The 15,447-nt window shown below is 41.3% G+C and overlaps 3 protein-coding genes across 8 annotated transcripts in view; 2 read left to right on the top strand and 1 right to left on the bottom strand.

Moving 5' to 3' along the window:
* The first annotated feature begins 1,146 nt into the window (after window positions 1-1,146).
* On the top strand, window positions 1,147-7,858 carry ric3a (RIC3 acetylcholine receptor chaperone a). 2 transcript variants are annotated; one of them, XM_061750955.1, is made up of 6 exons: window positions 1,147-1,414; window positions 2,389-2,606; window positions 2,691-2,760; window positions 4,105-4,198; window positions 4,445-4,671; window positions 5,788-7,858. In XM_061750955.1, the coding sequence occupies exons 1-6, from the start codon at window positions 1,297-1,299 to the stop codon at window positions 6,555-6,557; spliced, it is 1,497 nt and encodes a 498-aa protein (XP_061606939.1). In that variant the 5' UTR covers window positions 1,147-1,296; the 3' UTR covers window positions 6,558-7,858. The 2 variants fall into 2 exon arrangements, with proteins under 2 accessions (XP_061606939.1, XP_061606946.1); XM_061750962.1 differs by having other exon boundaries at window positions 1,152-1,414; window positions 4,445-4,602.
* tub (TUB bipartite transcription factor) overlaps window positions 7,823-15,447 on the bottom strand; it is a 42,452-nt gene continuing 34,827 nt past the window's right edge. For all 3 annotated transcript variants that reach the window (XM_061750925.1, XM_061750933.1, XM_061750942.1), the window contains 4 exons: window positions 11,985-12,099; window positions 10,328-10,426; window positions 10,051-10,222; window positions 7,823-9,435 (listed from right to left, as the gene is read on the bottom strand). In XM_061750925.1, coding sequence (XP_061606909.1) covers window positions 9,302-9,435; window positions 10,051-10,222; window positions 10,328-10,426; window positions 11,985-12,099 — 520 coding nt within the window. In that variant the 3' untranslated portion in view covers window positions 7,823-9,301. The remainder of the gene's footprint in view (window positions 9,436-10,050; window positions 10,223-10,327; window positions 10,427-11,984; window positions 12,100-15,447) is intronic.
* On the top strand, window positions 12,106-15,267 carry LOC133466857 (uncharacterized protein DDB_G0283697-like). 3 transcript variants are annotated; one of them, XM_061750983.1, is made up of 4 exons: window positions 12,106-12,661; window positions 13,034-13,077; window positions 13,161-14,205; window positions 14,304-15,267. In XM_061750983.1, exons 2-4 carry the CDS (start codon window positions 13,038-13,040, stop codon window positions 14,419-14,421), a joined length of 1,203 nt encoding a protein of 400 aa, XP_061606967.1. In that variant the 5' UTR covers window positions 12,106-12,661; window positions 13,034-13,037; the 3' UTR covers window positions 14,422-15,267. The 3 variants fall into 3 exon arrangements, with proteins under 3 accessions (XP_061606967.1, XP_061606959.1, XP_061606978.1); XM_061750975.1 differs by having other exon boundaries at window positions 12,106-13,077; XM_061750994.1 differs by having other exon boundaries at window positions 12,106-13,077; window positions 14,093-14,205.

Here is a 15,447-nt window from a genome sequence, read left to right on the forward strand (position 1 = left end):
TGGCCTTAAATGAAAGGTGCTAAACTCGAGCTGACATCGCTTTTAAAATGTCCGTCGTGGAAAAATGCCCAGAACGCTTGAAAATGTCACCACGCTGGTGGAATTGTTCAAGTCCGATGATTTTAACTTGACATTAGCGCAACACACAATCTAATAAAATGCGACACTGCAATACTAGGGGTCTTCTCGTTTGATTCCCGACCACTGTGTCGCCAGAGATCATCTGATATGCCACGACAAATGATCCACTTTCACTTCATGTCTTGAATAGGATCACCTTTTTACTACAAATAACGTATATTTGTTCATCTACTAATGCCTAAGACATATTGTGACAATTCAATGCTCTTCCACTCGATGAAAGAAGGTACACTTGATCTGTGTATCCATCCACCTGTCGCCATCCATACAACAGAATAGCTTTGTGTTTCACCAAAAAGATTTCACACTCATTTGTGAGCAAACTGAGACGAGGTCATTATTACGTCAGTATACCTGTACATACTTTTGGGGACATTTTGTGCCGTGAGAGTTTACTCGTGTAAAATATGTGCCTTGGCTCAATCAACATCAGGAATTACAGAATGAAGAGGAATCAAAATGGGATAGTGGTAAGTGGTTTAGTGGTGGCTTGATTGAGTTTTGCGCCTTCAAAGTGATTTATGAAGAGATTCTTTGCTAATTCATAGTCCTGTTTTTTCTTGTCTTTTTCTTTTTTGTCCTTCTTGTATGGAGCCCCTTCACTGACAACAATATTCTAGGAAGAAACAGACAGCAGCAAATTTGGTTCGTACACGAGCCTGTACTGCTTTCTGCTGGTGAAAAGAGAGCAGCACACGCTGCAATATTATGATGAGTTGACAGGTCATGTGCCGCATTCAAGTGCTGTGTTGAAAAATCGGTCTTTTTTAGGGGGATGGGGAATTAGGAAAATAAAGCACACAACCGATAAGTAGTGTTGAAATGTAAAGTGATTTACATTTGGAATATTCCAGTCATTTAGTCACTGGCCACTTGTGAAGCGGGATATTGCTTTTATTGTTGTTTTGTGATTTTTTGTTGGTTTGTTTGTTTGTTTGTCGTTTTGTCCTTCAAAGCCAAAGGGTTGCATTTGAGCAGCATCCTATTCAAGATGGCCAGTTGTGTCCTTCTTTGGGGATTAGTTGATAATATTCCATACAGCCTTTGAAGGCCGCTCATATAATCTGCTTAATCTGAGCAGGACATCACCAGATGAGCAACGGCAGCTGAGAAGAGTGGATATACTGTTCAAGGGCTGTCGTCGAGTGAGACAACATGTCCATCACAACCTGTCAGAAAGTGACTTTGATATCATGTTCGGTCCTGTGTGTGTCTCTCTTCTTGCCCAGGATGCTTTTGCCCAGAGCCGAAAAGGAGTTGGGACGGCCGCAGGGTGAGCGCATTCCTCGCATCATCTTCCGTCTGTCTTTGGTGTTGTTGTTTTTCTTGTTGTTGCTGCACTCAGCTGTTAACATTAGACACGAGTCTACGAGGTAATGTGATCATGTTCTTATGTTACATTCCAAAAAATGCAAAGAGTTGTGGAAAATAAATATATTGTTATTGTTATCGTTTTTTGGGGGGGGGGAAACGCAGCATATTTTCAAGGTTTCAAATCAGGTTTGGAATCCTATCTTTGAGTTACAAATGTCTAACACACACACATATATACACGCACACACACACACACACACGTATATATATATATATATATATATATTCACTCCTGAATTGTGCAAACTACAGAGAGAACTACAGCATTTTGAATCTACAAGAAATAAAATGATCACCCGCTCTGTAAATCTACAACTTGATGCATGAAACATTTGTAGATGCTCCCAAATCAAGCACTTTTGTAGTGAAGCTGTTTCCTAACATTTGATTGCACATTTTTTAATTTACCACAGCAAGGATTCATTTTTGCAAGTCTTGTTAGTCTTGTTGTTGTTGTGTTTTATTATCATCATGATTATATTAACTGAACTTTTCTGATGTCTAATATACTTTATCTCAGAAAAAAAAAATTTTTACACATTAATGCTCAATTAATCCAAGAAGTATTTATTTCACAAAATATTCATAATTGTTTTTGTGTGATGGAAGTTGAGCATTGTTATCAACCTTTTGACATTTATTGTAGATTGTGCAGTTCTACTAATGTTATTGCAAGTGATCATATGTAATGTATATAGAGTATACTATATAAGCGTAAACATATAGGGACATTTATTGCATTTTATTTGATATTTACTCACACAGTTAAGATTTTATGACGTTTTGTATTTCCTTTTTGTAAGTACTAGCTTTAAATTAGTCCATTTGCACGACTGAGGTGTCATATTATTTCCCACTTGTTGTCTTGTGTAGTTGGCCCCGGGTTCTCCCCCCCAGGGATGCGTGAGATGTCGTTGTCCGACGACCCGAAGCAGTGGGGCGTGGAGCCTTTCCACTCCATGACACGCAGCGCTGAGGCCTCTGCCAAAGTCAGAAGCATCGGACGTGGCAAAAAACACAACCTGATGGCTCAAGTCATACCCATTTATGGATTTGGGGTTCTTCTTTACATCCTCTACATAATTTACAAGGTTATTAGCAGTAATCATATATTTGTAGTTTTGCATTTTGAGTCTATGACAACGATACCTAAATGAGCATTTCTATGCTGACAGTTGACTTCCAAGGACAAGAATACTAGATCAGGAAATGACAGTCCAACTATGAGCATGGAGAGGAATATGAGTAAGTACTCCCAGCATTTGAAGTGTCAATTCAAATGTTCTCAAGTGAGATTTAGTCATTTGAAACTCGAACTCAATAATACACAGTCCATATAAAAAGTCTACACACCCCTTTTAAAATGCCAGGTTGTGTCATATAAGAAAATGAGAACAAAAGATAAATAGCTCACACTTGCCCCAGATCAACTTCAGCTGTTCTGTTGGACTTTTCTTGAATTTTGGGGGGTTCGAGCAAAACGTTTTGTGCTAACACTGACTACAATTTCAAACTCTTCATAATCTTCACCTTCACCTTGACCAAAGCCCCAATTGCAGATGAAGAAAAAAAACAGTGCCAAATCATGATACTGCCACCACTTTGCTTCGCAGTAGTTATAGTGTTCTTCTGGTGATGACCAGTGTTGCATTTGCACCAAAAAAACCAACAACAACAAAAACCTTCAAAGTTCAATTTTGTTTTTCTTTGTAAAATAAGGCTTCTGTCTTGCCACCCTACCAATTAGCCCAGACATGCAGCATGAAGAAGAGAGAAGATTTTTGTCAAATGTACGACCAAACAGCCATTACTTGCCAGAAATTCCTGCAGTTCTTTCAATGTTCGCTTCTCCTGATAGATACCTTTGAACAATCACATCCTTCTGAGGCTGTGGAAGCTTTTTGGAGACCATGGCTTGCACTGTAAGGCACACACCTACAAAAATGTCAGGAAAGCCCACTGGAAAATCTGAACTTTGTTTGAGGTTAATCAGAGGCACTTTAAATGTTGTCCAGTGTATGGTGACTCCCATTTACGTTTTAATGCGATCGGTTGGCCACATCCCCAATTATAAAAGGGTGTGCACACTTGTGCATACCACATTTTCTCAGGTGTTGATTTTTATTTCCGAATTTGAAAATAATTCTTTTTTTTCCAATTGAGTTGGTGAGGTTACAAGTCACATTAAATGTGGAAATTATTTGCCTTTGTCTCTTATTTATATCACAAAATCCTCACATTTGAACAGGGGTGTGTAGACTAAAATGCACTATAACCTTTACAGGTAAACTTAATTTGACCCCTTCTGAAAGTTTGAATGCATGGAAGGTGTCACAGAAGTGGAAATGTATTGGTCAACATATTGACCAATTTTACAGTTCACCTCAGCAAATCTGCCCAAAAACATTTAAACACTGAACAATTGCACACGTGCACTCAAAGGGTTAGAGAACGTCAAATTAAGTTCACCTGTAAATGTTAGAGCTATCAAATGTATCGATTTTATAAATTATTGTCGTTTTTCTGAATGTCATTACATTTCCATACATGGTAGTAATGATGTGATGTTAAAGTGATTTGTCTTGGCAGCTGACGATGAGCTTGCCAGACTACAGGAGCGAATACTTCAGTCAGAAAGGATCATGGAGAGGATTGTTTCAGGAAAAACTCGTGCTTCTGGGAGGTTAGTTCAGAAAAAGTACTATACTCTGCACACTGCACACACACAAAAATATCTCATGTTGGAATTAGTTGCTCCATTCCTGGGAATTAAATAAATGCAAATTTAAATACAAAAAAGCAGCCGTTTTACAGAAGAGAAGACATACAAGCATTCGTGCGGTATAAAAAGCTTTGCAGCCATCTTGTCGTTGAAGTGTACTTCAGGTTCAGCGCGCAAGACTCTCCTTTGCCCTCTGCTGGCCCACAGTGGAAGACGCAGGAGAAGTAAATCGACTCCGACTAAGAAGGAGGAGAAACTTCTCAAGCAACTGAGGCAGATCGCACAGCTGATGCAAGAGGGCCGCGAGGAGGGTGCCTCCCCGGAGATGGAGGCAGAGGAAGTCCCTTACAGCGCAGACTGGGAAGGTACACTGTATGTCCTCGGCCGCTTGTTTACAACTCACCTGTTTGAGGTTGATGACTGCCTCACACCAGGTTTGCTTTCTTAGCATTTGAGGGGAGATTTTGTTGCTTTCCGACTATCTCCCAAGTACTTGTTCAACTGAGGTTCTCTTGTGTCTCCTAAATGTGCACACAGCATGTTAGGTAGGTAGCTAGGTCGGTAGCTAGGGCTAGCTACTTATCTAGCTAGCTACCGACTGAGCTACTTCGCTAGCTAGGTATAGTAGGTAGCTAGTAGCATTATAGATGTATTCACTGCATCCTGGAGTAAAAAGTGTAAAAAAAAAAAATTAAAAAAAAGTTATGTCAAATAACTAAAGTTAGTCATCTACTCATCCCCTTATTGAGTTGGGCTTGTAGTTTAATTTGTCTTTTTGCACATTTTGATGACGTTAATATTACAGCGGCATTTTAACTGGCTGATAACTGGATGGAGCTCCTCGCCTTTTGTGTTTGGGTGTGGTTTTGTGACAAAAGGACATTTATTGCCATCTGTTGCCCTTGTCAGAGTGCACACTGCTGATTGCAGACGCTGCTGCTTGCCACACTTTGCTTGGACAAACACTATTCATCATTTTGTTAGCAGTTTTACTCCCTCTTTTGTTTTTTTTTTTATTGCGCTGGAGATAAAACTAAGCTTGAGAGGGGACTGAAAGAAAAAAGAGAGAACAGAGCAGAAACAAGAGAAAACAATCACAGCCTAACACGAGCATATGACAGGAACAATAACATTACACAGGAGATGGATTTGAACTACAAGTGGACTATAAGTATTACGTCATGTGAGGAAGGGACGTAACGAGTAGTAAATGCGGCAAAATAGGGCAAGACGGAACAGCACAGGGCCGGGCTAGTGAGCCAGGCAGCGCTGCCGGTGCGAGGTGGGAATGGCTCCACGGTGCCAAACACCCGCACAATGAATTTGAAAACCAATGTGGGGACAGTCCAGGAAGATAACAAAATCACAAGGGCAATTGGAGACTGGCCCCACACCTAGCAACTAAATCCCGTAGGTGTGTGTGTTGCCATGAGGACAGGTGCGGCCACCATGACTCTAATGGTCCAGGTTGATTCCAACGATGAAGATGCTCATTTTACGAAAAACAGATATAATATTCTCTAAAAGTAAATGTCTTTTTTTTTGCACAGGCTACCCAGAGGAAACCTACCCTGAGTATGAAGTACCCAACTACAAACATGAATTTGACCGTGTGGCCCTGGAGGAGCCCGCCAACCAGCCCACTGCGGAGGCCCTCGCAGAGCGAATGGAGCAAGAGGAGGAAGAGGTTGTGGCAAGGAAGTTATCCATAGTACAAGAGGAGGATGAAGATGAGGAGCAGGAAGATGAGGATGTGGGAGATGTGGAGGAAGTAGATGAGGAGGAGGGGGAGTACAATGAGGAGATAGCAGAAGAGGAGGAGGAGGAGGAGGAGGAGGCAGAAGCTGAGAAAAGACTTTTGCTACTTCCACTTGCGTCCCAGGATGCTACAAATACAAAGCACGAAAGATTAGGTCTGCAAATACACAATGAGCTGCAAGGTCATCATAAAGAGGGGAGGAAGCATATTAGCTTTAACGACCAAAGGGATGTGTTTCACTACCCAAAAGAAGATACCTACGAAGGACAGGTGCAGAAGGGGGAGGAAGGAGAAGAAGATGAGGAGGAGGATGTGAATGAAGATGATGGAACAGAGGTGGAAGAAGAGGAGGAGGAGGTTGATGAGGAAGATCCTGTGACCGAAGCGGAGAGACTTCAGTTTAGTAGCGCAGAATGTCCCAACCCTGAGGAAGAGGCAGAGGAGGAGGAAGAAGCGGCGTATTTGGCAACGTTAGCATCCGCGGAGAGCGACAGTAAAGTTCACGTAGACATTGGCAAAGAGGTCAGCGGGCTGAGGATGCGAAACAGGAGAGAGACGTAAAGAATTTCCCTTCAAAGTAGTCTGAGCTCTCGTCTATTCATCATTTTTTAAATGGATACGCTAGTGCATGTATGAAGTTTTAGTCTATTGACCAGTTGAGATTACGATCCTTTTTTACTAGATCCTTTTTTGTGTCAATACAAAGAGGTTTTTATCATCTCTTTGAAGAGAGACGATAAAGTAGGAGTTGGGGTACGCGAAGATGGCTGGCAGATTAGGGGTTTAGGCTCAGGGGTTTAGGGGTTAGGGTTTGGGGACCTCCCGATCACCACCAAGACTCACTTTCCACCAACACCTCAAGGATTATACTGTATGTATCTGTTTTACGTGTAGAGGTAGGGTAAATGGTACTTGGTAAGAACAAAGTTTAGGATGTGAGATCGGTTGTTAAGGATTGCTTAGGTTTGATGTGCTGGAAGGTTCGGGCAAGGGCGGGTTCTGGTTAAGATTTGGGTTAGGGTAAAGTGTGGGCTTCGGCCGGATTAGTTCATTGGTTTTTCAGAACTTCGCTGTAAATCCAAATAAAACATGTAGACAGGGGAATGGCTTTTCTCTTTCTGCCAGCAAGTCACTGTGACCATTAAAGATACACTTTGGTCGTCAAATTCAGAATTCAACATTTTACAGTAAAAATGTGTCCAATCAGAGACACTCCAAAGTACCTTAACCATACTACTCAAACATTAATGTAGCCCTAACCATGACAAAACCCAAACAATAGATGGTTCTGCATCAACCAGTGTGGTTGCGTCTTTGTCCTTTGTCCTTTGTTACATAACAACACAAGGTGGATTCACACAATTTAGTGATACCAAATTAGTTTTTTTATTACTTTGACGATGTTTGAAGACAATCACCATCATGGACAATGAGGATTTGTCGTATTTCAGCAAAGTCTGTCAACTCCCCATTAAAATATTGAAACATCATGCCAATTCCACAGCAACAACACCCTTTATAATAAACCCGAGTGCCTTGATAGTCTTAGACCAAACAATTTCCTTGGGCACATTGAGAGATCTCGCAAAGTACTTTCGAGGTAACGCAAACCTTAGGTGCTCCATATAATATATATCCATTTAAAAGTAAGTTTTTTTTGTTTGTTTGTTTGTTTTCAAGATCAAGTATTTTTATTTCAGTGTAGAACCCCTAACTCTTAACACTCAAGCACCAAACCTAACTTTAAATTCCTAATTATGCTATTAAAACCCTACCTTCATGATATGCTGTGAGCAATGTAAGAATATTTTAACAGAAGACAAATGTAAACATACAGAGGCTTTTTTATTTGTTCACATTTTTTGTCATGTTCAAAGAGTGTCTATCCCGTCATGTAAGTCTTACGACATTCACTGTACGTCATCACAAGCACTAAAAACAGAAATTGAGAGAAGCAGGGGATCCTGAACACATGTACTGAAAAGCAGACTTCACAGCAAGTATCAACAGTTTCAAAATAGAAGTCCAAAATATTTAGAACACAAAGTACAAGAATAGCACATCTGATAAACATTTCCTCATGATCCACAGTAACAATTGTGGTACCAGAGATTGTTCTTTGCCTTCATTTTGCTGATTATTAGTTTTGATTTTGATTTGGATGGTACAAAATGTTGAGAAAGGATGTGTCATCCAGAAAGGAGCATCTGCACTAGCTTTTAGGTGAGGGACATAGCCAACTGTCACATCAGGGGAGTATAAAAATATTTAAAAGATGCAAATATATGCAAGTGTTGAGGCTGTGACAAATCCATGCCCTCTCCAAGAGACATCAGAGGTTCGACTAAGCACAATGTTACATCGGAGTGAAATGTAATGTGTCCTAAAGAAAAGAACATCTTTTATTTGGGCTTCTTATTCATTTTGTTGTTTTGAGTCGTTAAAACCAGCTCTGCGCCTGTCTACTGTTGAAGTGACCTCAAATGACCCCAGCGCGTGTAAAGCATAGCAAGAACAGCCAAGAGCTCACTTGACAGCCAAAGCGCAACACTGCAGTCAGTGTTCAAAGGCACAAGAAACGACATACGTACGGCTATATCTCATCCACTACTGGCTTGAAATTAAAGTGCACCATTGTTCTATACATTCACACATGTGACCCGGTGACACGATATTGTACGGCACACGGCACAGTGGAGCACGCCTTTGCCCTGCTCACGTCCGATCGTTTTCTGTGGATACTTTGTCTGTGATGTGCTTGCAGCTCCGCAGAGCCAATACTGTCCAAAGAAGAGTGTAATAAATACATAAATAACAAAATAAATAGTCTGTGACATGCATGTTATTTCGACTTTAGGAACGTATGACTATTCATGCTTGATTTTTTTTAACCTTGGGTTATTTTCATGACAGAAACTGGACATCGAATTCAGCCAACTTCAAAAATGTACACATATGCAATTATTAGTCACAGATAAAGAATGTTAAACCTCTCTAGCTAGTATTTAAAGTAACAGTGGTTCTTTAGAATGTCCACCCACTCTCAAATGTTTACAAAACAAATTGATTTGATTTTTTTAAAAGAGGATTACTCTTTGTGCTTGAGGCCCTATGTCGAGCATCTCTCCTGCCCCAGACACACGCGCACACTGACATCCACGCAGAACTTGAGACCCACAAAGCATTTTGGGATACGCGGGATTTCGTGTTTTTTTTGGAGTTGTCAGACCAGCCCGAGTTTTACATGAACAGCCCTTGATGAGCCCACACTTGGACCAGTTGGCCATTAAACCTCAGGCTGCAGTCTATTCACAGGCTAACTTGCTGTCAAAGCTGGAGAGGGCGATGGCGAAGGCTTGAAGGCCACACATTGGGTAGTTATAGTCCATGGTGAAGACATCCTCTGCCACGCGACCAAACTGCATCACAATGTAGTCAGCTGAAACAATTGAACGAGTTGCAAATTCAAGAAACGGGATGCAAGATGTCATATTTACAAAGAAAAAACAAACTAACACATTCACTGCCATTGACGGCTGTACATGTCAAATATCCATGTTAACTGGGAAGGCTGGCAGTGAATGAGTTAAGAATTATAGCAAAAATTTACTGTGAGATATAACTGTAAATACGACTTATGAGGAGGGATGTCAGTATTTAGTAAACGTGACCTGGTCTGAGCCAAAACCTGAAGCAAACGAAAATGTTTTGAGATGCCAAAAAGAAATCTAACATATTTTAGCCACTTTCAGAAGGAACAGTGAGTTAGTATCATCGGGCCAAGATGCCTGAGAAACTATGAGACACATCATTTAAGAAAGAATCACAATGCAAATCTTAAAATGCTATTGCAATTTCATTTTATAATGTTATTACTGTATTGATTTTCCCCAATGAGATGAAGTTATATGTGCTTGTAATTAAATGATTCTTTTGCTTTATAGTGAGGCATGTTTACTCCATTTCACCTTAAGTTACCAAATACAGTATGGCTTCTTGCCCTATGATATTGTTTTTGTTTTCGTTTTCCATGATCTCTCTATGTGAAACTCACGGTCATTGTCGTGAATGATTTGGAAATTCTTGACAGAAGCCTGAGTGACTCTGCCGTGGAAGTTGAGCACATACGATTGTGTATCATCATTCCACACTGGAGTTTTGTTATGCAGTTCAATCACACTTTCTGTGTTCTTGTTCTGCCACCTTGCCAGCAATGACTCATGGTCCTACGACAGAAAAAGAAAATAATGCAGTTGAATCGCCCAAAAACCTCAGCACAATATATCAATGGGAATATTTTAGAGAAGGTGCGTGGATATTGAGAAACGTACATTTCGTGGGCGAATCGACACTCTCTCGTGGTCCATGTTCATTCCGGGTATGATGACACTCATTTTACGAGGTCCCTTAAATCCCAAGACGTTAGTTTCCTAGGTTTAAAACACCAAAATGTGTTATCTTTTTAACACAAAACAGATCACAACATATCATCTAACATCCATGTGAATTTGGAGCTTTGCTTTGCAGCACGTTTTTGGTGCCAACAGAGTAGAATGAAGCTCCCATCCATCCATTTTCTGAGCCGCTTCTCCTCGCTAGGGTCGCGGGCGCGCTGGAGCCTCTCCCAGCTATCGTGCCGCCAGAACGAAGCTTCCAATAAATGTTTTATAATCTCACTTTTCTGTCAATAACTAATTCACTTAGCCATCTCTTGTACCAAAATGTAAAAGAACGAGCCTGTTATTCACATACACACTGCACAATCTGCTCGCATCGCCGGAAGATTCTGTGCCTCTCTCACTCCCTCACACAATCAACATTAAGTATCATAAATATAGTATGTATGCCACAGCAGGCATTGTAGGTAAATTAAACCCATGTCTTAACTTTATGTCAGGAATAGGGAGGCTTCCCGTCCCACTACAGACCACCTCCAACTTTTGATATGCCCTATCACGTACTGTCAGTTTTAGCTGCGTTCACTCCATCAGTCGACTCGGTTTCTCATCCGCACTGTGACTGCCATGGCAAATTATCAAACTTTCAAAAAATCCACAGCAATCACAGCCTGTCATCTGCCAGGGGATTTACAGCTTTCTGATAGGCAGGACACAGCAGGTGAGGCTGGGCGAGGCCACCTCATCCACACGCAGCATCAGCACTGGGGCACCTCAAGGTTGTGTCCTCTCTCCCCTGCTCTTCTCTCTCTACACGAACGACTGCACCTCAACGCAACCGGCTGTCAAACTCCTGAAGTTTGCAGATGACACCACTGTCATCGGCCTCATCAAGGACGAGTCTGCATATCGACAGGAAGTGGAGCAGCCGGAGCTGCGGTGCGGCCGACGCAACACGGAGCTGAACGTAGCAACCCTTTATTGCTCAGTGACTGTTTTTGTCAGTGTCTTTCTGTCTCAAAAGTGTTCTCTGTCTGTTGTTGTACTAGTGCGGCTCCAACTACCGGAGACAAAATAAAGATGATTCTGGTTCTGTTGTGTACAGATTTCTAGTCACCCCCCCACCCCCATGTTGTCCCATGAACATGCCGTTTTGTCCGTGACCTGAAACGGGGCTGCCGGGGACATAGCGTAAACATTCATTTGTTAGTTAGGAGGAGGAATGCAAAAACAATCCGTCCTCCTTCGGGGATGGTTGCCACAGAAGAAGATGAATGCCAGATGCAAGATGAATGCCCTTGACAATTGGGATACAGAAATGTACAGCATTTTCAAAGTCACAATCACTCTGCCATCATTGGGACCATGCACAGAATTCCGACTCAAAATGTTAGAATTGACAATCAAACGCAAGTAGGCTAAGGCACCCTGTGAAATCTCTGAATTTTTCACTTTTGGCTGACGTCTGTGCTCTACAGAATGCAGTTCTAACTGTCAGATGCTGTCGAATAAAACATTTAGGCCAACTGGAATCTGAAAATAAATTGGATGTCTGTCAGTAAGGTCAAAAGGAAGAAAAAACTGAACTCACATAGCAAATGGCTGCAAGCTCTTGGCGCATATTGCAGGCTTCAAGGCTGCTGGTGGTCTTGATAGGGTTCAGGCCACTGTCATATACAGTGAACTTGGTCCCCATGAGGTTTGACCTGCAATGCACTTAAACAGGTAAGTTGCTTACTGCTACTTTGAAGAAAGGTAAACACATTTCATCTGAAGACCTGAAGACCTCGTAGCCTGAAATTTCATCAACAAGAATTCCCTAAAATTCTGCACTTCATTCTTGGACCATCAATAGCAATAACATTGGATATTTATTCATATTCCTTGGTGCAGTATATGTAGGGCAGTGCGATATGACAAGCTAGCACACCAAAAATACATTTATCATCATAATGATGACATTGTGCGTGATGCCATAAAGTGCTTTATTCAAAGCGTTTCGATTTAATGGCTACAAAGAGCACATTCGCATTATTCTATGCACTGTTGGGGTGAAGTGTCTCGTTGCCGTGACTGATGCTTTGACGTGCAGATTTTAAAAGGACACAATGTGGAAACCCAAAATTGAATGACCTTTAACCCTAACTGGTCTGGATCGGCATGATTGTGGCTTGAATAATGCAGAACCTGCAGAAGAGCTTCACCTTCCAACTTCCAATGGCTTTGTAACGAGCAAGATTTGACAGAGACCAGATCCTCCAGCTTGAGGTAAGTTTGCAATTTTACAGCGCACGGCGGTTCTGTGACAGTATGAGAATCATCTTCAAATGAAATGTCACAATGATTATATGAAGCAAGGGTGTGACATTATGGGGGCGGAGCCAAGGTCTGTCGTCGCTGAATTTCGAAGACCTTTCTCTTCAATTTATTTCCTTTAACTTAAAATTCGTAACAGATGTTGGTTAATCCTCCACAGGAGTGTGCTTTTTAAATTTCATGTGAACATGTACATTTCCATTGATTCTTATCTCTTGAAAGGTGACGTTTTTGTGATATGACCACAAATATGTCAGAGACAGGTGAAAGCTTTATACAAATAATACAACTAAGTACAGTGACTATAATTTCTGGTTATTTAAGATCAATGGATGGACAAGGAGACGGAGACCACAATGGTCCAAATCGTAAGTATCTGATGCACATGATTTCTATTTCCACTTGGTATAAAGTAGGATAGTATCATCTACAAGCTTTAATTGTCTTACAGGCCACCATATTCATATTCCAACTGAAGATCAACCACCAAATGGAGACAATAATGACATGGAATTTATCTTCCTCTTGCATTTTATCATAAATCATCATATGAGGGTCTTTAGACAAAACCAAATTGGATTTGTCAATGAAAACATTGTGAATGTCCATATTGAAAATCACGCAGCTCATATTCACCAGGTGATTGAAGAGAATGAAGAAAATGAAGATGAATTGGACAATGATTTTGCAGATGAGGTTCAGATGGTCGTCAACCAGGTTATAGAGGCAGGAGAAGAAGAAGAAGAAGAAGAAGAAGAAGAAGAAGAAGAAGAACAACAACAACAACAACAAGAACAACAAGAAGAAGAACAACAAGAAGAAGAAGAACCTCAGCCAGGACCATCAAGATACAGATCGAGAGATGACACTGAACAGGATGAGGAAACGAGAATTAGGAAATGTTCCAGGTGGTGGCATGAGTTTGACAACACTTCTGACAGCAGTGTGGACCTAGACAATGACGAAGAACCTCTGCTCGTTAGATATGAGGGAAGGTCAAGAGATCGTTTGGATTCAGCCGATACTGAATCGGTTAAATGTGTCCATGAACTTGTTAAAAACTGTAGCGATCTAGCCGAGGAAAGGGGTGGGTCCGCGGAGGGCGCAGACCTCAGTGGGCAAGAGGGAAAGAAAAACTCTCTGCCTGGACCATCGCGGACTCGCTCGACAGATGAGGCTGGAAACCAGTTTGAGACAACAGGCCACAAATATTTCCAGTGGTGGCTTGGAGTTGAAGATACTGACTTAGATGTCGGTGAAAACCCTGCGCCTGGTGATTCTGAAAATAAGTCAAGAGATGACTTGAAGTCAGGAGATGAAAGGAGAGAGAATGATTTCAGATCGCTGGACGACGTTTCATCGATGCCTAATTGTGTCCATCAGGTGGCACGAAGCATTCAAGATATTGATCTGGCTGAGGAGGGGCAAGCTTCCGTGGAGGACGGAAGTTGCAGTGCACAAGAGGCAGAAGAACATTCAGGAGCATCAAAGATGAGGTGAGGACTGACATTAATGTGTCTGTAGGTTTTCGTGGTAAAAGATTTAATTAAAGCACTTATTTTAAACACTACCCTCTGCTCGATGGATCTCGCAGCTCGAGGAAAATCGTCATGCCAAAGGGGGGAGCTTCCAAGGAGGCCGAAAGTGTGAGTGATCGAGAGGCGATGGATGACCTGCTCCCGGCGGAGTGGTGGACAGAAAACAGTGGCTAAGGAAGATAGAGGTAGAATAAAAGGAGTTTCACTACTTCAGGACAGTCAACAGCACTTCCAAGCTGCCACTTGAGTCTAAAGGATTCTTTGATAGAGATTAGACCTTGTGGAGATGAGGTCAAGGCATTTCATCATGCAGCACAAGGTGCCATTGTGACTGCGAGAGGTGTTCAGACTGGGACGCTAATCATTTAAGATTAAAAGAGGCCGGACCTTGTCGCGCTGCGTTATTATACAGCAAAGACGACGAGGGCTGCGACTGATAGTCCATGTGTTCGGGTCCCGATTCTTTATCCATTGTAGATCAATGTTTTATACGTCAGTCACTTTTGTAGCAATCTAATCAATAGAGAATGCTTACTCACATATTTTTGTGATTTCAAATGTAGCCCTTTATCGGGCAACGCGCCATTTTTGGGTAAATAAACTGGGTGTTAAAAATGGAACCTGCACACTTCACCATGAGGAAGAAGGATTTCAATGAAGAACTATGCTGAGAATAATGTAAATGATCAAATAATAATGAAAACTTATAAAGAAATATCTCTAAAAGTCTCAGCATTTGAATGCACTACGACGACTGTCTATGGTTGATATTTGGAGTCGGTTCTAACAATGAAACTACAAATCGCCGGAGTTTGATCACAATAACGCACATTATATCTCCCCGTGCATGGTCAGCTATCAAAACAACACACGAAATTCGGATATGTGAAGGCATAAATTGATTTATTCCAATAAATTTGAAGGATACAAATTTGTGACAACCGAGAACATTCAAGCCGCTATTGTGTTGGTACAGTTTTGGAGACCAGTGTTCGTTGTCATGACTGCAAAGATTTTTAAAAATGCACAAGGATGTAGAGAAAAGGTATACACAACTGAAATGATGAATTTGTTTTTTAAACTGATAATGAAGAACTTCTACGACAATGCTGAATGATGTTTTAGATACAGTAAGAGGAATTGGGACTATATATCAACATACAGAGCAAGGCTTTATTGCATCATAGCACTTCTAGTGAC

The sequence above is a fragment of the Phyllopteryx taeniolatus genome, chromosome 2, assembly GCF_024500385.1.
Source record: "Phyllopteryx taeniolatus isolate TA_2022b chromosome 2, UOR_Ptae_1.2, whole genome shotgun sequence".
Taxonomy (NCBI): domain Eukaryota; kingdom Metazoa; phylum Chordata; class Actinopteri; order Syngnathiformes; family Syngnathidae; genus Phyllopteryx; species Phyllopteryx taeniolatus.